Genomic DNA, 25,807 nt, shown 5'->3' on the forward strand with positions numbered 1-25,807 from the left:
GTGGCATGATTAAGCATCCTTTGAATATATACCCAAAAGTAGTATTACTGGGTCTTGAGGAAGGTTGTTTCCTAATTTTCTGAGAAATTGCCACACTGACTTCCAAAAAGGTTGTACCAGCTTGCATTCCCACCAGCAATGCAGAAATGTTCCCTTTACCCCGCCACCTCTCCAGCATAAGTTGTCATCAGTGTTTTTGATCTTGGCCATTCTTACAGTTGTAAGAGGGAATCTCAGAGTTGTTTTGATTTGCATTTCTCTGATGACTAAGGATGTTAAACATTTCCTTAAGGGTCTTTCAGTCATTTTAGATTCCTCTGTTGAGAGTTCTCTGTTTAGGTCTGTACTCCATTTTTTATTGGATTATTTGTTCTTTTGATGATCAATTTCTTGAGTTCTTTGTATATTTTGGAGATCAGACCTCAGTCTGATGTGGGGTTAGTGAAGATCTTTTCCCATTCTGTAAGCTGTTGCTTTGTCTCGTTGACTGTATCCTTTGCTTTTCAGAAGCTTTTCAGTTTTAGGAGGTCCCATTTATTAATTGTTTCTCTCAGTGTTTGTACTGCTGGGGTTATATTTAGGAAGTGGTCTCTTGTGCCAATGCGTTCAAGTGTATTTCCCACTTTCTCCTCTATGAGGTTCAGTGTGGCTGGCTTTATGTTGAGGTCTTTGATCCATCTGGACTTGAGTTTTGTGCATGGTGATGGATATAGGTCTATTTTCATTCTTCTACATGTTGATATCCAGTTATGCCAGCACTACTTGTTAAATATGTTTTCTTTTTTTTTTCATTTGATATTTTTTGCCTCTTTGTCAAAAATCCGGTGTTCCAAGATGTGTGGATTGATATTCGGGTCTTCTATTCAGTTCCATTGGTCCTCCTGTCTGTTCTTATGGTAGTACCAGGCTGTTTTCAGGACTGTAGCTCTGTAGTAGAGTTTGAAGTCAGGGATTGTGATGCCTCCAGAAGTTCTTTTATTGTACAGGATTGTTTTGGCTATCCTGGATTTTTTGCTTTTCCATATGAAGTTGAGTACCATTCTTTCGAGATCTTTGAAGAATTTTGCTGGGATTTTGATGGGCATTGCATGGAATCTGTAGATTGCTTTTGGTAAGATTGTCCAGACATTTATTTTTAAACAATTCTTGTTATTGTTCTAGTTACTATTCTTACTTCCATGAATAAATACGTATCAAGGATAACTTAAGGTTTATTTTGATTCCTGGTTTGAGGACATGCAGTCCATTATTATGGGGGTAGACGGGTGGCGATGCCCCTGGTCAAATTTCACTCCTACTCAGGAAACAGAGACAGGGAATCCCTTGTTATTTAGTCTGAGGTCCCGGTCTGGGATGTGTGTTCCCTCCTCAGTTAAAGTGTTCTGAAAACACACTCACAAATACACCAAGAAACATAATGCCTAGGTCATTCCAAATCCAACAAAGCTGAGAATGAAGACTAACCTCACACATATACATAAACATTTTACTATTTTTTAAACATGAAAGCAAATTTACCCGCTAATAAGTCGGATGTACTTGTTCATTTTTATGTAAAGAATTAAATCTTGGATGATAATAGACATGGCAGACTATAGAACACATTCAATATTTTTCTGAGTTGATTGATATTTTGATTTATTAATCAGCTGAGAATGCTGCTTTGCATAAATACATATTACAATTTTGCGGAAGCATGCTCAAGGCTATTTCAGACACTGTTGGAAATTCTAGTCTAATCCCATGCCAAAATTCACTTACTTTTCAAAATGAAACTCAAGACAGCAAATCAAACAGCAATTTTTAAATTTAAACACTCTAATATGATATTCTAATATAATAGAATAATCCAAATATATGCTAATTTGAAACACACTGATTAATGATAGGTTGAAAGTATTAAAGTTTGCTTCCAATAATTGAATCATTATGAGCAAAATTAAACAATAGCTGCAGAAAACTTTATGTGTGCAGAACAATAAAGCCAATACAATTGGGCCAGTGAGATGGTTCAGTGATTAGAAGCACTTGTTGACAAGCCTGGCCATCTGAATTCAATTCCTGGAACTCATAAATACAGGAGAGGAAACGAACTCTACAAAATTGTCCTCTGACCTCCACACTGATATCGCAAGCACGTGGCCAACACCAGCATCACAGCATGTGGTCCACACACATGCAGCATGTACAAACACACACTAATGACACATCGAAAATATATTTAGAAAAATACCACTCCAGGGCCAACAAGATGGCTCAACAGGTACATGCTCTTGCTGCTCCATCTATCTGGTGACTTGACTTTGATTTTCAGGCCCCACATGGCAGAAGGGGGAACTGGATTCCCACAAGCTGTACTCTAACCTCCACAAGAGAGCCATGGCACACATATGCCATCTCCCATTACCAGATAAATATATTGAAAAGGTTTAAACACTACAATTCACGATCAGCAGTAGTGTGAGCTGAAGTGTTTCATGAACTGTTTGTTAGCACTGTGTAAGGTACAAGTGTTTAGAACCAAGGTACGGTAGTGCCATTTATAACATGAGTGCTAAACTTTCCACAATTCCTACATTTATTGGCATGATCCCTTGTGGTTTCCTGACCCATACTTTAAGAAACTGTGTTCTACAGCACAGCAGGATAAATATTTTGCAATGATGCATAATAGATTTCATGAAGAACTAGATGAACTGTGTTTGAAGGTTACTGACATCCAAATGATAGGCCTATGGGAAGCAATATCCAATGTATACCTATATTGAAATATCACACAGAGCGTTTTGTGCATAATATGTATTGTTATTACTTAATTAAAATATTTTTGTGTGAAAATCTTACTATTAAAAAATAATAGGGTTTGGAATATGGCTTAGTAGTAGAACATCTGACTAGTATGTTCAATGACTTAAGTTCCATGTTCAGTACCAGAAAATAATAATAAATTAAGCCAAATCTGGTCCAGTAGAAGTGAACTGTAGAAAGACTGAGGTTCAAGTCACTCATGCTCTCTGCCTGTTTCCCAAACCTTCAGAATCCCATGAACGGAATTGAGTTTGAAGGGACACACACACATGACCTACCTGGAAACATAGAAAGACTGAGGGAGCACAGGGCATTGGTATCCACAATAAACAGCACATATGTATTATATAAGATATATACATGCATATAAAGGTTTTAAATGTAATGTGTTTATGTTGTAAGGTTATTCAGGAGGGTAGAACCCTTTCAATCTAGGCTCAGTCTTGTCTTAGTGAGGATTTTTATTGCTATGAAGAGACACCATGACCATGGCAACTCTTAGAAAGAAAACATTTAATTGAGAGTGGCTTGCTTCCAGCTTCAGAGGTTCAGTCCATTATGACCATGAAGGGGAGCATGGCTGCGTGCAGGCAGTCGTGGTGCTGGAGCTGAGGGTGCTACATCTTACAGGCCACAGGAAGTCGATTGACTGTCATACTGAGGGAAGCTTGAGCAAAAGAGACCTCAAAGCCCATCCCCACAGTGACACACTTCCTCCAACAAGGCCACACCTCCTAATGGTGCCACTCCCTTTGGGGGCCATTTCAAACTACCACAGTCTTGTTGATGAAAGAATTTATAGAAAGACATAGTAAGTCAGCAAGCAGATGTTTTATTTAAGTTAGGAAGTAAAGGCATTTATGCTAAGAAGGAGTGTGGGCAATAACGAGAATGAGGGCCAGGGAGGAAGACTAGGATGTTTCTTTTATTTGTTGTACATTTATGGGTGGGTCAGTCAAACTAAAATTGTTGGTGTATGTGTAGCAGATTGCTAGTTAAACAATTCCATTGCCAGTAGTGAAATAGTCATATACATGTAGAAAAGGTCTTTGTTTTTGAGACAGGGTTTCCCTGTGTAGCCTTGGCTCTCCTGGAACTCACTCATTCTGTACACCAGGCTGGCCTCGAACTCAGAGATCCACCTTCCTCTGGCTCCTGAGTGCTGGGATTAAAGGCATATCCTACTACTGCCTGGCTAGAAAAGGTATTTGCAGTCTTAAGCATGCTTCGTTTAAAGCATTTGGCCATATGACAGCTAATCTTGGTTGTCAGCTTGACGCATGTTGGAAGGGGGGATTTCAACTGATGAATTGACGCCATCAGACTGGCCTTTGGCATATCTGAGACATTTTCTCAGTTGTTACTCGACATAGGCTAGCTCAGACCCCCGTGAGTAGTACCGACTCTCAGTAGGCTGACCTTGGCTATATAAGAAAGGTAGCTGAAGCTGGCAGCAAGCCAGTAAACAGAGTTTGTCTGTGGCTACTGCTTCTAACTCTCGTCCTCTGCTCCCGCTTTGGCATCTTTCAATAATGCTCTGTTAGTTGCACGCTGAAATAAAACCATTTCTCCCCAAGTTGTTTTGATAATGGTGTTTGTCACTGAGCTGATAGTGTTTTTAAAGATGTAGTAGAGGGTCATGGAGAGCAAGGTATGCCCTCTTGTTGATTGACAAGAACTGGACAATTGATCTTTACTAAGAGAAAATCAAGGAGGGTAGACTTTAATGAGGGCATTTGACCTTCGTCCTTGATCCCTGACCCCCTGCCTAGTGACACTCTTTCCTGTGTTGGGGTGGGGTGGGGTGGTGAGTCTATGAAGAAATGGAGGTCATCTCAGCTTTTTTGGATTAATTTCAGGTGTCTAAATTCCTTCTTTACTTTTGTTCTTGGTTTATTTTTATTTTATGCTGGGGATGGACCTCAGGGCTTCTCAGGCCCAATTGTTAGATACGCACTCTATAAATGAGCTGACCCTGCACCCTTTCTTTGAGGATTTTTGTTGTTGATGTTATTGTTTTTTTCTGGTTTTTGTGGTTTTTTTTTTGCAATGGCGTCTCACTGTGTGACCCTGATTGGCTTAGAATTTGCTTTATAGAGCAGGCTGCCCTTGAGCTCACAGAGATCCACGTGTGTGTGTATACATATATACATATGCACACATGCATGTATATATGTGTGTACATGTATATACATATAGATAAAGATATAGATACATATACAGACTCAAAAAGTCTTGGAGATATGTATATATCTCCAAGGCTTGCCTAGGTGTTGATACGTAAGCTAGACTGGCTTCAAATTTATCTACCCCTGTTTCCTAAATTCCGGCACTATAATCATACACCACTGTGGTCGTGTGGATGGGGATTACCCCACAGGTTCAGATTATTCAAACAGCATCTCCAGTTGATGGCCCTCTTTGGAAAGGCTGTGGAACTCTGGGGAAGTGGAGCCCTGTCAGGAATTGCACTACTAGCAGCCGGGTTTGAGGGTTTAAAGTCACTCCCCGCTTTGTGATTGCTCTTTCTGCTTGTGACTCAAGATGTGAGCTCTTAGTTTCCTACTCATGTCTGCAGCTCACTGCTCCACCATGATAGATTCTTCCCTCTGGCAACATAAGACCAAATAAACCCTACCTTCTACAAGCTGCCTTGACAGAAAAGTCACTAATACAAGCACCATGCCCAAATCAAAATGAATGTGTTTTTCAAAGTCAGGGGGGAAAAAGCTGTTTGGATGAGGTACATAAAATGAGCAACAATCCATGTTAAAAACTTCTTTAAGGTTTGGATACTCTATTAAACACATACATAAGCAGTAAGACTGAATGCTTTCGAGAACACTGGCACCTTAATATAGAATCCTAAAAGTAACAGACCTTAATCCCACAGGAATACGGTTCTAATGATGAGATGCCAAGAGGAGGCATAACTTTGGCTACAGTTCTTAGCTTCAGTTGTTCAAGGAGCATGGCAGACCAGTCAGGATATTAGGTAACAACTTGGTTGTGTGGTGCTTTGTTGTTGCTGTCGAAGTTCTTGTTTCTTTTAAAAATAATAATCATAAGCTCTGTGTTGACAAACTAATTCTACTCAGTTTGCTAAGGCGGGAATCCACAGCCTCTCTGTCCTCCGCTCCTCTCCTGGCTGTCTGCCCAGCCCTCCCTCTCCACCTCCCTGCTTGTGGAGAGACTAAGTGAGGACAGATTGGCTCGTGTTTCCAAGGGTGAGCTCAGCTTTGGAGTTTCACTCTGAAGTAGAAGTGAGTGTCCTTTAGAAGGGTTTCCTGTTTGGGATCACAGTTTATTCACCCAAATATGCCAGTAAAAACCAAAGGGAGAAAGTCTAGGTGGAAAAAAAGGAGAGGAAAAAAGGTAAGCTACCCTTTACTGAGCATTAAAACTTCAGCCCTAAAGGATCATGTCTCCATCATACGTATTTTCTCGGCATTCACCTCCTCAACCAACATTTCTTGCGTTGTCTTCTGGATTCAGCCACTGGGGTATGTCTTTGCACCAATCTCCATCACCCTTGAAACAAACCTGTGAGTGTGGATCACCTCCTTAACGTAACTTTAGGGACCTCTGAGGCTCAGGGAGCGAAAGTGACCAGGTGACTTTGCTGGTTAAGGTTCAATACAGACTTTTCAGTCACCAGAGTTACTGCTTTTGCTACCAGCCTGGCAAGGCAGCTGCATGTGCAGCGACAGTTGTTGTGGAGACTGGGCTGTGAGCTGGCAGAATAGTAACGGAGGTATGCACTCTTGTCCGTCAGAGGACCACATTTCATTGGTCTCATTTTACCAGTCTATTTATTTAGTGACATGGAAGAAGTTAGCCCAGTATAGACAAAGGGTGGTGCATTTGGCTTCTTGCCTAATCTGGCTAAATGCACTTTTGAAGACACCTCTTTTCCAAAGCACTGGAAGATTTCCCACACAGGTCAGGAGAGAAGAAACAAGAGGCTTGCTATTGTCATTATTGTTTACCAACTCATTGGGACACTGGCCAAATCAATTAGACAAAAGGCAAAAATAGTGTCATAAGTATTAAAAAGGAAGAGATCAAACATTAGACCTGGAAATACATGTCAAATGAAGAACTACTACAAACCCAAGATATAAAATAGATAGGCAAATTAGATTCCTTTCACATATGCAAACAGCAATTAATCGGAAGATATAACAGCAGAGAAGATTACCATCTCACAAAACAACGACAAAGACGACATACGTGTGTGATTCATACCAAATATGTAAAGCCTACATGAGAAACAATTTTTTAATTTTATTTTTAATTAAAGTAATATACCACCCCTCCTTCCTGCCCTCCTAAGTATGCCCCCAAACCATACCTTCTTTTTCTTAAAAAAAAAAAAAAGATGAGTTAGGCATAGAGGCCCATGCCTTTAATCTCAGCACTTGAGCTGCAGAGACAGACAGATCTACATGAGTGCGCGACCAGCCTGGTCTACAGAGTGAGTTCAATGACAGGCACCAAAGCTACACAGAGAAACCTTGTCTCAAAAGACCAGAAGGAAAAAAAAACAAGATGTACGAATAAATGTACAAATAGAACCTGCTGAGTCTGTCTACTTGTATGTATATGTTTGTAGGACTGACCACTTGGTATTGGATCCTTGGAGAAGACTAATTCTTTGCTCTTCTTTATTTACAAAAAATGTGTATAATATACAATAACATTAACAATAACAATAAATAACAATTAACAATAACAGGAAAGAAGTAAATAAACTAAGACTTGAACAAGAGGCTGGCAAGACAGCTCAGTAGATAAAGACCTGGTGACCTGAGTTTGATTTCCCAAACCTACAGTGGAAGGAGAGAACTAACGGCTGGTATTTATCCTTGGAGCTCAACATGTGTGCCCATACAACACAACAATCAACATGTGTGCCCATACAACACAACAATCAACATGTGTGCCCATACAACACAACAGTCAACATGTGTGCCCATACAACACAACAATCAACATGTGTGCCCATACAACACAACAATCAACATGTGTGCCCATACAACACAACAATGAATATGAAAAATTTAAACAGTAATCCTGAACAAATAGAAAACATAGCCTGCTACTCATCATTACAAAGATATGGATTATCCTTAAGCAAAGTTATAATTTGAACATAATACACAATATTTGTTGCCTGAAACTGAATAAGGTAATAGTGTACAGAAAAAAAAATAAGCGAGCAAAGATAAAACAGGAGAATTGTGTAAAAGAAAAGTAAGGGAGCATGTCATAGCCTTACTAGATATTAAAACATACCCTAGAGTCTCAAAAACCAACTGTGATATTTGTGAATGGATGAAAGGCAATAAAAACTTCAAATAGACCAAAGTACATATTTTTGTATTTGCTAAATAAAGCTTCCCAAATCAATACAAGTAGAAGTGAACTTTCTGATTAATAACGTCTGAGAAGCTAAGTAGTCATTTGGAAAAAGATTAAGTTGAATTCACTCCTCAGACCATACATCAGGACAAAACCCAAAACAGATCAAAGATTTAAGTTTAAAGAAAAATATTTAATTACTGTATTGGGTAGTTTTATATGTCAGCTTGACACAAGGTAGAGCCATCAGAGAGGAAGGAGCCTTAGTTGAGGAAATGCTCTCATGCGATCCAGCAATAAGGCATTTTCTCAACTACTGATTTATGATGGGAAATCCAGACCATGGTGCCATCCCTGAGCTGCTGGTCCTGGGTTCTATAAGAAAGTAGGCTGAGAAAGCTAGGAGAAACAAGTCAGTAAGCGGCACCTCCCCATGGTCTCTACATCAGTTCCTGTCTCCAGGATACTGCCCTGTTTGAGTTCCTGTCCTTGACTTCCTTCAGTGGTGAACAGCAATGCTGGAGTGTACACCTAATAAACCCTTCCCTCCCCGACTTGCCTTTTGGTCATGATGTTTTGTAACAGCAATAGGGACCCTGACTAAGACAATTACCAGAACTTTGAGGCAAAGAAAGTAATTTCAACTATAATACACAACCCAAATGCTAGGGCCAGTAAAATGGCTCCATGCTTTAAAGTGATTGTCTGTTGAAGGGAGGTCACTTGTTGGTTTCTGACTGTCCGGCTAACTTAGACCCCAAATAATCACACAGAAACCGTATTAATTAAATCACTGCTTGGTCCACTAGCTCTAGTTTCTTATTGGCTTACTCTTACATATTAATTTAACTCATTTCTATTAATCTGTATATTGCCACATTGCTATGGCTTACTGGCTAAAGTTCCCAGTGTCTATCTCAGGTGGCTTCATGGCTTCTCTCTGACTCTTCCCTTCTTTCTCCCAGCATACAGCCAAGCTTTCCCTGCCTAGTTCTGTTCTTCTCTGCCATAGGCTCAAAGAAGTTCTTCATTCATTAACCAATAAAAGCAACACATAGACAGAAGGACCTCCTACACCATTTCCCCTTTTCTGTTCAAACAAAACAAAGCTTATGACCTGAGTTTGATCTCCAGAATATGTATGGTGGAAAGAGAGAGCTAACTCCCACTGCTGGTCCTCTGACCTCCACACCCTCACTGTAGTTCTCTCTCTCTTACACAAATGCACCCACACAGATACAGACACAGACACACAGACACACACACACACACTAAATAAAATATAAAATCCAGAAACTATCTATAAAATAATTGATTACTTTAATTACACAAAAATAAAAAGTTTCTCATGAGACCCACAATTTAAGCAAAATTAACAAATAGAGGAAAAATGGATGAAAATGTTTTAATTAATGCCAAAGGCATATGACTAGCATTTGTGATTTTATTTATTTATGTATTTATTGGTTTCTTCATTTTCTCATTTATTTATTTTGCCGTTCTGTGGATCAAGCCCAGAAGTTCACATATGTTAGACAGGCACTCTGTAACTGAACCACACATTCTTTAACTTAAAAAAACAAATGTTCCTAGAAGTGGAAAAGAAAAGATAGAGTGAAGATATTTTAAAAGGCAAATTGTTCACACCTCTAAAAGGAATTAATACGCTCTTTAAATATTATTATGTAAATTAATTGAAGTTTAGGGTTATGCTGAGATTTCTTTTCTTGGCATCTTCCAGTTTGAATACCACACTGTTTTGTCTAGACTGTGGAAAAACTGCTGTCCTCTCCCCCATTGTGCTGAAGACTGTGCATCACACAATCACTGCATTATTTGCGGCACCTCCAGGACGAAGCGCTATAAACTGGGAGACATAAATAGCAATTCATATTCTCATAACATCAGAGGTAGAAGTCTGAGCTCAAGGTGTTTACAGGACTTGGGAGATGACTTCCCAAGGCTTCTAGGTGTCCATATCTTCTTTCCCATATCTTGAAATTCTCAATGTGTGCTCCCCTATGGGTCTGGGTCGGAACAGACCTCAGTAACCTTGCTTGAATTTAATGACTTTTTCCAGTCTCTTTCAGACCAACCCCATCCCCACATTTCTGGAATTATTCACATTTTGGGTGACAATTCAGACAACAACAGCAACCCCGCTTTCTGGAGATCTGTTAGAGAGACAGACCTACAGTCACGTGAAATGACATGTTCGGCGATATTTAATTCAGCCCCGTTGAGGCAGAAAGAAGGATTTCAGAGCAGAGTACGTGGTGATTTGTCTACAGAAGCCAAAACGCCCTGTGTCAAGAGAGGAGGAAGTTCTGTAGGCACTGCTGATGGAGATCTACGGACTAGGAGGTAAGAAAGGCAAGGAGCGAACAGCATAATAATAGCCTGCAGTCTACATAGGAGAAATGCATTTGGCTTGGCTTGCATGGGATTTGTAGAGACACTGAATGTAAAACAACTGCAGGAAAGGAGACGGGTAGAATTGAATGTTGATGGGGTATGTGGCAGAGAACGAAGCAGACAGGGTTAGAAATAGAGCTTTCTGTATGTTCTTGGCAGTATGGTTTTCATTTCTAAGTTATGGACGTTCAAAACAATTGAAAAGTATACATGTGACATATATGGCTAAAGGTTATCTAAGGATAGGGATATCAGTTTTTGTTTGTAAATCGGGGCAATTAAAAGAATCAAGAAAAGATGTCTTTTTAAAGTGTAAAGCGTAGCTCACATGGCTTCTAAGCTCAGCTATGGCATCTCTAGTATAAAAAGAGACTAACTCTAATCTTTCTGCTTCTGAGAATGGCTAGTCTCAGCTTCTCCAAGTTTCATCAGTGTTTCCAAATTGCTCTCTTTGGAAGAAAAGAGAAACACAACCGTTTCCTCACTGTTTTCTTTTTCTTTGCAGAAAGGCAATGCGTTTAAAGTCCAGTTGGATTTCATGTGGACCAAAGAAGAGGCTGCCCGGATGCTATTGATCCCCAGCACTCAGCAGTGCAAACGCCCTTGGGTGTGCTTTACTTCAAGCAAATAGAAGTGGGCCCCGCTGAAAGTAGGGATGCCTGGCTGGGGGTGGGGGGACCCGAGTGCTCAGCATCCAGCTGAGAGTGAGATTCCTGGAGCAAGCCCCCTTCCTGTCACAGCACCCACGGCATTCTGAATCTGCTCGCAGCCCAACGGCCTCGCTAAGGATGCTCCATCTAAAAGTGCAGTTTTTGGATGATTCCCAGAAGATTTTTGTGGTTGATGTAAGTGGAAATCACGTCGCTATGATTCCTTTATTATTCATTCAATAATGGTCATTTGTGGATAGCCCATTAGCCAGGGATGTTATGTCTGCTTTAGAACCGAATGAAGGAGGACTGTGGTTTTTAGATTTGGAAAAGAAGTCTGTATTTAATGTCACGATGTGGCTCATGTTTTCCCATTAACCTTTCTTCTAGAACATGCTCTCTTCTCTCAAGGGACATTGAAAACAGATTTGAAAAATACGCTAAGTATTTGTGAAAAGGCAGCAACGACTCAGTTCTACCCAATAAGGCATTATTGTTCACTGAAATTATTTATCTGTAGTCTGAGGTAGATTCTGAGGGAAATGAGAGGGGAAGACTGCTTTCCTTTTCTTAGGAAAAACTACGGGTTATGGGGAGTAAAGTTACAGTTCTAATGAGAGCTTCAGGAAGCAATGGCACGAATGAAGGAGGAAAATAGGATAAGAGACGATTTAGTTTGATTTAGTACTTAGAGTTCAGAGTTCTTAATATAATTCCTAGCTACAGGATGATTGCATACAATTATACCTCATCTCTTCCAGAAAGAACAAATGTATTAAGAACATCATCTAATGCTCCAGCTCCAACACCCTCACATCTGTGCGATTTGATGTCAGGATTTATGTATGAGCATTCTGAAACGTTCTACTTTTCTTTTTATTGGAAGGCAAAGTGCTGTTTCCTGTGATATTTACATAAGCTACTAACAAGGAACAAACAGTCCATTTTCCATGAAATTCATACAAAAATGTTGCATGCTTTTTCTCCCTCTTTCACACATAAAGTGACAGCTACTCTAGGCTCAGCGTGATGTGCGGTAGCCCATTTTTCCAATGAGGATTTCATTTTGACTTGAATCATGTGTTTTGTTGGTGATGACTTTCTGGTTTTAGCTGCTATTTTGCTGTCTCTTCCTTTCAGTTTTATGCGCAAAAGGCATTTCTAGTTCCACGGACCTGAATGATTTGTTTTGTAGCAAATGGATTCCATTAGAGTTATGGGGCATTTCCTATTCTTTCTTGGAAGTATATTTGAGGGGTGGAAAATGTCTTTTGAGTAATTTGTCCATTTGCAAGCTGGTGGTGGACTGGTGCCGTGCTCCGGAACCCAAATGACTGAGCTATATTCAAAAGATACCGCTGGAGGCTAAATTTTTAATAGATACTTTAGGCATCTCAAAGAGAAATCTTTGACAGAAAGTGACAGAAGAGTTTTATGAATGTGCAGTTCTAATTCAGATCCAATTATACGCGGAGTGGGGAGCGCAGCACTGGAGCTGCACAGAATTCCCCTCCCTAGGAGCCAGTTCCAGCAGCTGGAAGCCAGCCTGATTTGGCTTCAAGTCAGAGTGTCTCTTTCCAGCTGCAACACATTGTGTTCCTTGGGAAGATAATGGAAGGGATTTGATACCCAGCAATTCGGGTGTCAAAGCCTCCGATCCCTTTTCCTCTGTGCAAGGCTGCACCGCGCGTAACAATCATGTGCCTTCCTGAGTGGGAACAGCACAGGATGCAGTACTATAAGCAGCTTTGTTGGGAGGGAAAAGAACTTAGCATCTGGCCATCAGCACAACAGTGTCTCCTTACCAACAATATCCATAGTGATGATGGTGGTGGTGGTGGTGGTGGTGAGAGCAGAGTCAGGGGATGCGGGACCACTGGATAACTTATATACTATCACAACATAGTGTGTGAGTACGGAGTGGGGGTTTTGAATCCAGAACCTCCCACACACACTCTTCCTTTTGCAACTGCATTTAGAAAACTCATCTGTCAGTAGTTGTCTAGGCCTGAAACATTGCTCAAGAACATTATTTTGTATTGTCCCCTAAGGATAAGTAATTTAGCATACAGTGAACATTTGTGGCTTTCGTAAGCCATTAGCAGGTCCTTCTTTCCTTACCCATGAAAGAGAATGTATGCAGCAAGATGGCCACTAGAAGTCAGGGTCACCCTACTGAAAATTTGTTCACTAATTCTGATGCCTAAGAGCAACAGAAATGGTATAACTCTATGACCTCCAAAGTTCTGGGACTATGGGTTGTCATCAGTTACATGTTCAGTTTGAGGCCAGCCTCAGCTAAATGAAACCCTGGCTCAAATCAATAAACAAACAAACAACAACAACTACAAAAAAAACTTGAAGAAAGTTCTCTTATATTAGCACTCATATTTCGAACAGATTCAAGCAATGCATGGGTTTATAATGAGGAGATCTTATTCGTAGCCCAGGAAAGCCATATGATAGGGTTTCTGATAGCAGACTGAAGTCAGAAGGAGTTTGAATCTTTCCCAAGGAAGATTATCCTTTAAAGATAAGGTTCAAGAAAGTAATTTATTATGCAAGCTAAAATAGTGGCCTGTTAGGCATCTGTGCCAATTGTATAGCACATATAGCAGGATAGATCTAAAAAGCACATACTATCAGATAGAATAATGTTTTCCAAGAAAGTAATAAAAATTCAGAACCATTAATCTCTACTCCAGTGGCATAATCTTTATGATATTCTCAATATTCAATATCTGTCTCAGGCCTGTAGATTGAGAAACCTCATTTGTTAAGACTCCACAAGAGCTGAAATCAAAGACTGATTACAAATCCTCAATGCCAAGGTCACCATTTATAGTGGGATTATGTACACTTGGGTCTTCCAATTAAACACGGAGAAGGGCAAATGTTGCTAGAAAGTCAGGTCTGAGGAATTTGATATGCAGCTCTAATATTTAACAGTTTGGTAAGGCATCTGTAGCCACCAAAGCCCTATTATTGACACTTATTAATTACTCATTGATTAATGTATCTATTTAGTTAGAAATTACCACCGAGGATCTCGTAAGTCCAGGCCTTGTTCTGTGCATAGCTGACTATCACAGGGGTAGGTAAATTTCTTTTAAGCAAGGGAGTACTCTAGCCTAAGCCGTGTTAGCTAGGCAGTAGCTTGGCCTGGGCGATTCCTTCTCCTCTTGTTGAATTGTCCATGTGATTAGTGTACATTTGTCCTATTCTGCCTTTAACTTGCTAAACCCTTTAGTTAGATTATTCGGAAGAGCATCTGGCTCCAGGAGACATCCTGTTTGCCTGGCGTTTCTTTGCTCTAAGGCAATGTGTGCTGATCTTAACAGATGAAACCTCTGAAAATCTTCGTCAGCCTTTTCCACTGCGACTTTTGAACAGTGTTTAGGGAGCACGGGCAGGGCAGACAGCTTCAGCACTGCCCGAAGGTGTCTGCTGAAGTACGATCCTAGGGGGACCATGGAGCAAGAATCTCATCTTGGTTTTCAAGTCCCCATATATATTTTATAAAATTGATCATTGTCAAATTCAGGCATCAACCTTAGGGCCACTGTCAGCATCCTTAGAAGATCAAGGGTGGCTTTTTGGATGCTGAGACTGAGTGGGCAAGAGGAGCTATAGAGTCCTATCAGATGGTTCAAAAAGTGATTACAAGTTTTAGTGCAAATTCAGTTTTGCTCCTTCAACAAAGGGAGTAGAAAGAAAGGAGAAAGAAATGATATGGCTAACACTAAACTTTTCTGGACTGTTAGAGGAGAGCTTAGTTTTTGACATTGACTATAGATCCCTAATTCCTCCGCATATACACACCATGGCAGCGCAACTTCCTTTTAACTTGAGCTGTTTGCGCCACTTCTGTTTAGATGGAGAGTTTTTGGAAATAGTTATCCCACCACCACAACTGGCCTGACGTCTACACACTCCATTCCTCTGCTCTGTTCTTGTCTCCACCAAAGCTATTGTTTCTGGATTTATCAAAACAACAATTTCACTTGATAGTTTCTAGATGCTAAAGTCCAAGCAAGAGGTTAAAGTATCTCTGCTTTGACCTTTGTCTGATGGCTAGGTGATCTTGCTGACCATCCGGTGATTACCCAGTAAGAGAACGGTGAATCAGCTCACCTGATCCCCTCAGGAGCTCACAACAAAGGTCACTGGCTCTCATTTGCTAACAAAGACAAAGGATAGGCAGTGTCTAGACTGAGCATTATCTAAGGCAAATGGAAAAGCAAAGCACTGCCCAGTGATTATTTTTTAATCAGTAGTGGAATTTACTTTATGGATACTTGTCTAGAGGGTTTTTTTTTCCCAATTTGTAGTGAGAGGGGAACTTTTGTAATTTGGTCAGCAGTGAATTGGATAACTTGGCCCACATCACAAGGCTAGGTTTTTCCAACGCCAGTGACAGGGATTGCTCTGGTATAATAAAACGCACCTGGATTTCAGGCTGCAAAACCTGGCATCTTAGGCCAGTCACGTACTCTCTTTGATCTTGAGTTGTGAGGAGTAACGCAAATGTGATAGTGTTTATCTGGAGTCTGATAAACCAGGATAAATTGGAATCTGCGTTTACAAGCTGTGGGGCCTTGAGGAGCTTATCTGAATCTCAGCTGAATCACAACCGTCAAAAACAAGACTTAAAAGCATTAGGAAATTTTCCCCAAAGAACAGCTCTTTAGGTTGTTGAGTAGGAGGGCACCGAGAGAGTAAGATGTGGGAGCTAGAATGAAGGGGCAATGACGACATCTTCAAAAAGACAATATGAAGATCGCTGTGTAAAAGAGAACACAACGTGGTCTTTTCACAAAAGGAAAAGGTCATTTGGATGGCTGGATTGCAAGGAAAACAGGAGTTGGCTGAAAAACCAAGGTTCAATACTGATTCCATTGTTCAGGCACTACGGTCTACCTGTGACGAAGTCCAGTCTATCTTCTGAAGGTGATGGAGAATTGGGGAGGCTATCCATGTCAAAAAGTGAAGATGTTAGAATAAGCTTGGCTTATTAACTTATCTGTTTAGTTGCCCAACTGATATTTAGTAAAAGATGTGTGCTAGGTCCTTGAGAGAGCAGGTAGAATCTGGATGATAACAAGGTCAGCGGCTCCAATTTTACATGCTCAAAGCACTTTCTAACAAATATGTCCCTGAACATCAGTATTCTAGCCTGAGAGGACTAGACATCTAATCTCAAATAAGCCAGGCTGGACTATTGAATATTTCAAACTGAAATCTGAGGACGTGTAACTTCGGGAAGGGCCATTTGGCCTCTGTTTTCAACAGATTCAGAATGATTCTCTCCGGAGGGACGGCCTTCACATACCAAAGCTGAGAAATGGCCTTGGTCACAAGAGACTTGTTTAGGTTGCAGAACCCTTGAGTAAACAAGCTCCTTGATTTAACCCTTATCTTCAGATAGCAACTACATCCGTCTGCCATCTATCTCTGTGTGGATGGCCCTAGAATTTACTACCCTAGTCCAGATACCAATTAAGTCAGAGCTTTTTGGTTCTTTGTCTAAATAGTACGAGTGTTCTGTGCTTTGATGATTTCTTCAGAATTCACAGTTGTGATTATTTCCATGTACATGCAAAATGAAGAAAGCTATGGCATAGAATGTAGTTAAATCAGCTAGTGTACTGATTGGGTTTCTGTAACCAGTCAAAGGGAACCACACAAGAACTGAGCACGGTAGCTGGTTCCCCACACTTCTTTCCCTCTCTCCCTTAAAGTGTGAATTTAGCCAGCGATGCTTACAGACAAGAAACAGGCCAGACACAAGAGATGTTAAAGGAGGCAGAATTTCTAGAACCATTTTATGACTCCTGTTTGGAGAGGGAAGGAAACTGAGGAGCTATCAAGTCAGAAGGAATGCAAGTGATCTTCATGTTTTTGGCTGTTTGGCCATAGAGATTGAAAACACAGCGAACAGACTGCACTGAGGGGGACAATAATAATTTTTCCATTTGGATTTATGGATGGAATTATAGAATGAAATGTATCTGGAGATGGTTCGGCCTTGATTCTAGTCTCAGCTCTTATAGTTTTGAGTGGGACTTCAGGAAGGCCACAGCGCCTCTCTGAACCTGTGTTCCTAGCAGTCAGATGCTAACAGCCATATCACCGAGCTTGGGAGGCCGGTGGAAAAAATAAATGGGATAGCAAACGTAAGGTTTCTGGCCCATGGCAAGAACTCCAGGTTTGTTTACCTCCCACTCCTTGCTCACAGAGCTATCATTTCTACCCTTTCCAAAGTGACAGAACAGTCTTCTTCTCCCGGGCTGGAATTTCTTTGCAGAATCCTTGAGCTTGTCAATTACCTCCATTGAGAAAGCTGCGTTCTCCTAGCTCGTCACTTCTCTGGGGCTTTCAGGGAGTGGTTAATTTGTCTGGCCCTTCCTTTGGGATTTTGGTCATTAATCCTATGAGGGTCAATAATAACTGTCTACTATTACCTAAAATAACTCAGGGTTTCCTTGGAGGAAGTAGATGGAAGCAACCAAACCACATTGTAAATTACTCCATGGTCACAACTCATAGTAATGCAAACCTAGTCAACAAGAGCAACAATATTGCTGAATAATTGCCATAGATAGTGTTGATCAATGGTATAGACTAAATATGTTTTGCATGCTCCATCTTGCATAATTCCATGCAAATCAAACAAACAAGTGTCATTAACTAGTGTACTTCTCTGTGATTCAAAATTTGTCTCATCTATAAAAGAAACGATTATTAGTATCCACTCCACAGAGTTGTTAAAAATTAGCATATGTAATAAAGCAAAGCCAGTAAGTCTACACTCAGGCCCATGGGTGAGACTCTAAGTGTAATTTATTCTTACACTTTTCCTTATTACTTTTGTGTGTGTTGTGTGCATGCAGATGCACGTGTGCTGTGATACATGTGTAGTGGTCAGATGATAACTTGAGGGGGTCAGTTCTCTCTTTCTCCCATATGGGTCCTAGAGACTGAACTCAGGTCATCAGGCTTGGTGGCAAGTGTTTTTGCCCCCTGAGCCATTTCACTGGCCCATCCAGATTTAAACGTCGAACGGACATCCTGAGACTCATGTTCCAGCAACAGCAGCCCAAGCTGTTGAGGTCAGAAATAATAGGTTCTTGTCTATTTGCACAGGCGTGGAAATGAATGCATAGAGAGCTTTAGTTTCCCAAGACCCCACTGTTGCTCAATAGGTGAACCAGGACTCAAGTCATAGACTCTCGAGCTTCAGACTCTTGGCTACTCTGTATTTAGGCAGGAGGCTTTCTCTGAAATTGCATTGTGAGCAATGAAGCTTCCTGAGTTTTCAGGAATTTGGAGCCTGTCCTGTAGATCTGTGCAGACCTCCCCATATTGGATCCCCCAAATCAAGGGTTTGCAGATAGAAAAACAGATGAACTGGAGCGGCTCACTTCCTCGCCCACTTGTGGAAAGAAGGCCAAAGGAAGGAACTTGGAAGGTCAGGTCATGGAAAATCAGCCGGGAATCATAAAGCCCAGCCTAGCCAATATTAGCAGTGTCTTTGCCAGGGATTTATTTGTCATTACAGGGGGCCAATGCTGCCCAGAGAACGCTTTTGTTTGAACTGAGTTTTCTCTGTCCCTCAAAGCCTAAGGTTTGTTGATTTGGAAAATAAATTGAACTGAAAAAGAAAGAAAACGCTTGTGTTCTGTCTGTCAAGCAGCCAGCAGGCCAAATGTGGTTTGGGTGCTGCTCGCCCCCACCCCCACCCCCACCCCCACTCAACTGGGGGCCTTTCATCTCCTGTCACCTGGATGCCAGGATGCTTTCCTGCCAGAGTCCAGAGGAGAGGCCTGGCCTGCAGCCGGCCCCTCCCCAACCTCCTTGCTCTCCACAGCAGAAAGGAGGAAGGAACCAGTCCCAAGAAGATCTGAAGGGAGCTTTGTAGGAATAGGACCTCAGAACTGGTTTGGAGTCAGGTGGGTGATGGTTGGATGTTTCCTCCCGTCTGCACTTACGGGAACCTCATGAAAGAGTTTCAGCTGGCTGAGGCCTTTCCGACCTCTCATCACAACACAGGGTCCCTGCCTGCTGTTCCTGCCATCCTGGTGCTGAGGAATCCTCCCAGCTGAGGGTTCCCGCTCTTGGCCAGGCACTCTGTCGTTAGCAAGCAAGAGTCCACTATGTTTCTCTCTTCTCCCGGGACAGCAGTCCTGTGTTTGTCTGGACTGTCAGGAACACAAATATGTCCCAGTCTTAAGAATTTAGGTTTAACTTGTGCATGAAGACAACGAAGCTGACAACTATGGCCCAGAGAAGGCAGATTTTCAAAGTCACTAAAGGGGATCCAATGTCTTGGGGTCAAAGGGGAATGGCCCTGGGGGCAGAACTAACTGGGGTAACAGGAGAGGCCCAGCTATTTCCTAGAAGGGCATGAAGACGGCCAGCCAAGTGCCAGGGAGCAGTGCTAGCCTTTTGTGATACTTGGTGTCACTCAACAACACCATGACTGACAGAGCTGGAAACGATTTGGTTAGCACATTTCTCCCACTAAAGAGGCCTGGCCTTTAGAATTCCTCTGTACCCCAGGAGGCAGGCAGTGCAGAGTCACAAGCCAATAGGATAAAGCCCTCCTGATAAGATCTGCTGAAGGCCGCAAATCTAGGCTAAACTGGAAAGTGACAGGCATTGGGGGAGAACAGCAGGCTGTGAAAACAGCAGCTATGAGAATCTCCAGCTATCGCCCCTGCCCCCAACATCACCAGAGTCTTTGTTGCAGGCCACTTTTCTTTATTCCTGCTTTTTCTCTCTCCCCAACTTCCTCCCTGTCTTCTGGGCCCAAGGTGTGGGGTCAGAAAATGGATTTTGTCTAGAGTGAGCTGACCCCCCCCCCATCGCCCTGGAAGCATTTAGGCATGGCGCCTCATGGTTAATGGTAGGGCTTAGCTGTCTTAAACAAGCAGCCCTTTGTCCTCTGAGATTCCTTTTGTGATGATGAAAGTCACCTTTCAGCAGACTTAGGGACAGACAAAGGTTCTCCAGAACCACATGCTCAGGACTTCACAAAGTTCCTGTCAGCTGCCTTCGAAGTTAGGAGATAACTGTTTCTGCACCTACCCATGTTCCTGGAGGTCCCACTTATTTCACACAATAAGTTCTTCTTTAAACAAGAACCCAAGAGTCCTTACTAGTTCCAGGCACCACAGTGACGGTGGAATCTTCCCAAGACATCTACCATAATAGGCTTCTTCCCCTGGCACCATGGAGACGGTCATACGGGCCTTCAAAGGAAGCTCTTTCTGACCTGAGCCCTAAACGACCAGTGCTAATTATTTCGGCGTGTGCTGGGGAGTTGGGGGCTGAGGGAACAAAGGCAAAGATGGTCCAGAGACAAAGGAGGAAGCAAGGGTAAGCCTGTGGTGTGTAGATCAGGCGGGCTACATCTGAGTGGTGAGGAAATGGAGTGCTGAGAGATTGGAGACAGGAGAGAGGAGCAAGAGCTAAGGGGAGGGGGTTCATGCAAAGTAATTAATGTTCGACAAGGTTTCTTATGGGCCCAAGGTTGTACAACTACATCGAAAGACGAGTCAGAAGCTAACGGTAACAAGCTGACTGCAGAACTGCCCAGTTTGGGCGTAGAAAATCCTGTCACAGTTTCACAATGAGCAAAGTCATTCGCTGGCCTGTCTCCTTTTTGCAACTTGTATTTGGACTTCAGCATTTAAAAATAAATCTTAAAATGTGTCAGTTTTACTTAGCTCTGTGTCTCAAGCAATACTAAAACAACCAATAACAGCAACAACCAAAACCGCCCTAAATTAGCTGAGGAAATTGAATTTCTGGGGAAAAAAATGTATCCTCAGGGAGCAGTTGGGTTGTGTCTATAGCTGTGTGTACTTCTTTCTGGGCAAAGGTATTTGTCTTCATTTTGTTTGTGACCGCTAAGAGGAGAAGACAGCTTACATGGTCAGCAGGGTGCTTTCCTACGGCATTTGTCATGCAGTACTAAGCTTTTAAAAAGTTTGTCACTAAAGACTTAGGTGACATTCGTTGAAAACTGTTTTACAAGCTTTACTGTCAGGTCTTGGACTGACTGACTCTAATGAGATTTTGAGGGCGTAATTTCTTCTTTTCTGTTGACTTATTTCCTCATTTTTTGGAGGCAGGGTCTCGTCTACCCCAGGTTACCTCTAAGCTCCATGAACTCGCCATGTAGACGAGGCTAGTCTTGGACACTTGATGCTCCTACTTCCTCCACACTCCAAATGCCGAGACTCCAGATGTATTAGCATATCTAGTTCATTCCAGACTTATTTGTTTACCCATCTCTTGCGATAACTTGCTGTATCGCCAGCGCTTATCTGGAATCCTCAGACTCAGGTGAGCCTCCCAAGTAGGTGGAACTTTCTAAATAGTTGAGACTAAAAGTGTGCACCAGCATGCATCACCATGCTCAATATCCTCATTTTTTTAATAAGCACCTATTGCTTTGGAGTAAGGCCAAAAACCAGAACCTAAACAACAAGGGAAGCTTCATTTAAAAAAGCTGTCCCAATGATAAATATGTGAGGTAATGCATATGTTAATTAGCTCAAATTAATCATTCCACAGTGTATACATATTTTAAATGTCATGCTGCGCATGATAAATACGTGTAATTTTTACCTGTTCATTTACAAATAATAAATTTAAAACAGTTGCAGTATAAAGTTCTTTTCTGCCTAAGCCTCAAAATGGGAGTGCCTCCTAAAGTGGTAAAGCTGCCTATAGCAAAGTCATATGCCCTGCAGATGTGCCAGCTCCCTGCCCCTAAATATCAAGCCCTTGCCCACTAGCCCACAAGGACCCTCGGACTCTTTTCCAACCTAAATTATAATGATAATAGCTAGTAATGTTAAAAAATGCCCATTGTGTTCCAGGCATGAAACTAGGAATTCTGCATGTATTCCCTAAATGAAATCCACAGGGAAATAGGAGGCAGCAACACTCCTACTTAACAACTGGGTGGCGTGTAGAAGTGACGCGCTCAAGTTTGCAGACTAATCACGCTTCTACTTCCAGCTGCTTGGGTGGCCCGGGAAGAACGGTCACAAGTTCAAGGCCTGCCTGGGAACACAGAGACAGTTCAAGGACAGGCGAGGCAAACTAGCAAGATCATGCCCAAAACACAAATCCGAAAAGTACTAGGAAGATAGCTCGGTGGTAGAGTGCTTGCCAGATGTGTGCAAGGCCCTGTGTTCAGTTCCTGGCACTAAAAATGAAGTTACCTAGGTAAGGGGTAGAAACAAGCTTTGGATGGGATGGTACGGGGGAAGATCCTGTAACTTTGACCCCTTTCCCCATTCTTAAAGGCCTGGCATTTTAGAGCTGCTGCGTTAACTGTCACAGGTGCAGGGAATGATGGGCAGATAATGGTCAGCAGCTGGTCGGGGGAATTGGCTTGAGGACAGTCTTTCAACTCTTAGGGAGCCTTCAGAGGACAGATGAACAATGAAAACAGTTCAGAGATACTGCAAAGGTGTGTGGCAGCTGAGCATCACACAGGGACACAAAGGTGACCTTGTTTTGTTGGGAGCTCTCTCAGGGAGTAGGATAAAGTTCAGGCAAAGTGAGATCTATGGAGTCTGTGAAGGCAAAGCGTGTACGTTGCTTGACCTGGGACGTAGTACGTGCTCAATAAATACGAATGTGCGCATTTTGTTCATGCTCTCGGCTGCTAGGCAACTAGTCCCTGCTCAGATGGGTGAGTCAGCATACCAAATGCCAGTTTACTGATTTTAGGAGGCAAGACCTTGAGGCAAGAAGGATGCAGTATACTTATTTTATATAGAAGAGTATCAATTTGTTTCTATGCAGATGTGTGGTTGTGCGATTTGAGTAATCCTTCGCTGGTCCTATGAAATGGATATATACCAGGAGTGAGAAGCACCCTGTCTCAGGCTCTTGCAGGGAATGACACAGAAGAGAGGTCACCTAGACCCTAATAGCCCACAAACGCCCCTGAAGTCTTTGTGTGGATGCTACGAGGAGCCCACTTCTGCATTTGATACAAGGTGGAGTAGCTAGTGTCAAATTTAACTTTTAGAAGAGAAGAATATCTTTGGCTTTGACTTATAAATAGCAATGAGTCAGCTTAACCAGAACCTTCTCCAGAAATACTTCCACCTAAGCAATCAAAAGAGGAAGGTATTGGGAAACATGTATTGGGAATGACTAATTTTAAGACCCGAAGGTTAGCATCTATTGGGATCAAGTTTCCCACTGAACATTGCTCATAACTTAGAAATTTTTCTTGGCTTCCCCACAATGTCACATTTTGCAAGTCAAATCATGCTTTCTCTTTCTTGTGCACTGGATTTCTTGATGCGCAGTGTTTAAAGGCAATAGACGAATTAAAAGTGCCCCGGACACGACTGTGCTTGCGCCTGGGTATGACTAGAGAATTCTAGCCAGCAGCTTTGAGTTCTGGCACACCCCCCCCTCATGGTAGAGCTTCCAGATCGAAATGTCGAGATGGGGAATGGCAAAGGTAACTACAATGGAGCCAAACCCAGACTGAGAAGAATGTGGTACCCCGAGGCATTGGTTGGAGTCTGGATTATTTCAAGAGTCTCAAATACACGAGACAGTCCTCAGAACGTGGGTGATTACATGCCAGTATCAGTTACAAGGAAAGGAGCAGGAAGTGCAGGCAGGCCCTGGAGTGAAATTATACCATTGTGCTGCAGGTTTAGCAGATCTTTATAGAACACCTACTGTGTGCATTGTGTACACAGCAGCCAGTCAAGAGGAAAGTAGAGCTAACTGGATTCTAAGTAGCTGCTATATTAGGTCAAAGTCAGTGCCGAATAGCCCACCCCATAGGAAGAGACTAGATGTGTGCTGGGCTCAGGAACTCAAGCGCATGTGTCAGAGGGCAAAGGAGTGACCCAGCAGGACTTAAGTGACTCCTGTGAGTAGGGTACTTGGAAAGAGTCCAAGTGAGACAGAGGCAGGGGCTTCCTGCTCCAGGGTGGAACTGCTCCCTTCCCTTTGGTCCTCCGTTGTCAACAAGCAAACACACCTGGCTAATGAGAGGGTGTTGAAAGAATAAAGGAATGAGACACTTTGTCCCAGAAAGAGAGTAATAGTTTGTCTGATCTGTCATTGCGCCACTCAGAATCCCCTGAAGGGGATTTTCTTAATTAAAAGAATTTCATATTAAGTTTCCAGAAATGATAGAACATAAGCTAATTACCAAAAAAACCTTTAAAAACTTTGAGTAATCCAAAAGAAAAAGGTAAAATTCAACCATGACTTCTTCCCCCAGATTTTACTACTTTTACTCAGGTGAGGAGAGTGAAGTCAGAGAATTGTGAGTTCAAGGTTCAAGACCAGCCTGCATTCTTTATCTAAAGACCACAAATTCTCTGCCCCCCCTTCACCATTACACACACACACACACACACACACACACAGAGAGAGAGAGAGAGAGAGAGAGAGAGAGACAGAGACAGAGACAGAGAGACAGAGACAGAGAGAGACGGAGAGAGACGGAGAGAGACAGAGAGAGACAGAGAGACAGAGATAGAGAAGAAGGGAGGTGATTTTCCCTAGCACCCCTAATACGTTAGGGATGGGGCTCTGTTGGAATTCACAGCCTGTCAGAACAAAGTAACTTTTACTCAGGTCACAGTCCAGCTAGGCCATTCAGCCAAGCTGAGCAAAGCTGATTCCAGAAGGGCAAATGAGGAGGATGCCACGGAAAAGAAGAGGCCCAGAGTCATAAGCAGGAGAAAAGAAAGGCTAACCAAGAGTACAGTGGGGTGCTGAGCAAGGATGCTTTTCATCAGGAAGGATGCTTTTCATCAGGGAGAGGAAGCCAGACCGAATACGAAAGAGGAACATTCAGGTGTTGGGATGTAGGGACAGCTAAATAGAAAAGCATATTCCTGAGACCCCGCTTGTTTCTTTCTGCTCTTTCTAAGAGCTAAGCTATGCTTAACTGTTGGTTTTCCCTTTATATTTTAGGACAGTATGGAGGTCAGAAGTCCTGGGTTTCATTCCTAGGTGGGCTACACAGTTTCTGATAGGCCCCAGACAAGTGTCTTACTTGGGCTGGATGTCAGCTTCCAACTTTGTAGAACAAGGCTTTGGAGTGTGGAGTTTGGAACGGCTTCCGTGGGGGGTCCTGTTGTATCGCATTACGATAGAGAACTGATTTCAAGTTTAGAAGGAAACTCCAACAACCATTTGGAATCTGGTTGTGCCTCATGCACACTGCATGGATTTAGTGCTAAGCACTTCATGGAAACAAACAATTATAATTGTTTTAATTACCCAGAATAGCTAGTAATTTCAAGAAGACTTGGGAGCTCTGTCTTGAGAACGCTGTTATTACCCTGTCACTTTGCAGCAGCCCTTCCAGTACAAGCATGATAATTTCAATGTCCCAGGAGTGGGGGCATGGCTGCTATTAGGGTGGTAATCTTGTGGGTTGTTTTTTTTTCCCCCCCTTTTTGTATAAAGGGTGACTGAGTGGTGAGAGTCAGTTTGCAACCAATCTAGCAACTTGAATCCGAGGCAACCTGTCCAGGTCACTGCCAGGCCTCCGGAAA

General features: G+C 42.2%; 1 protein-coding gene across 1 annotated transcript in view; it reads left to right on the forward strand.

The window, feature by feature from the left end:
• Positions 1–11,360: 11,360 nt before the first annotated feature.
• Positions 11,361–25,807, forward strand: part of Frmd7 (FERM domain containing 7) — a 43,242-nt gene continuing 28,795 nt past the window's right edge. The window contains exon 1 of the mRNA XM_085684832.2: positions 11,361–11,432. Within this exon, the coding sequence (XP_085540958.2) occupies positions 11,376–11,432 (57 nt within the window). The 5' untranslated portion in view covers positions 11,361–11,375. The remainder of the gene's footprint in view (positions 11,433–25,807) is intronic.

This window comes from Myodes glareolus, chromosome X, assembly GCF_982192425.1.
Source record: "Myodes glareolus chromosome X, mMyoGla1.1, whole genome shotgun sequence".
Taxonomy (NCBI): Eukaryota; Metazoa; Chordata; class Mammalia; order Rodentia; family Cricetidae; genus Myodes; species Myodes glareolus.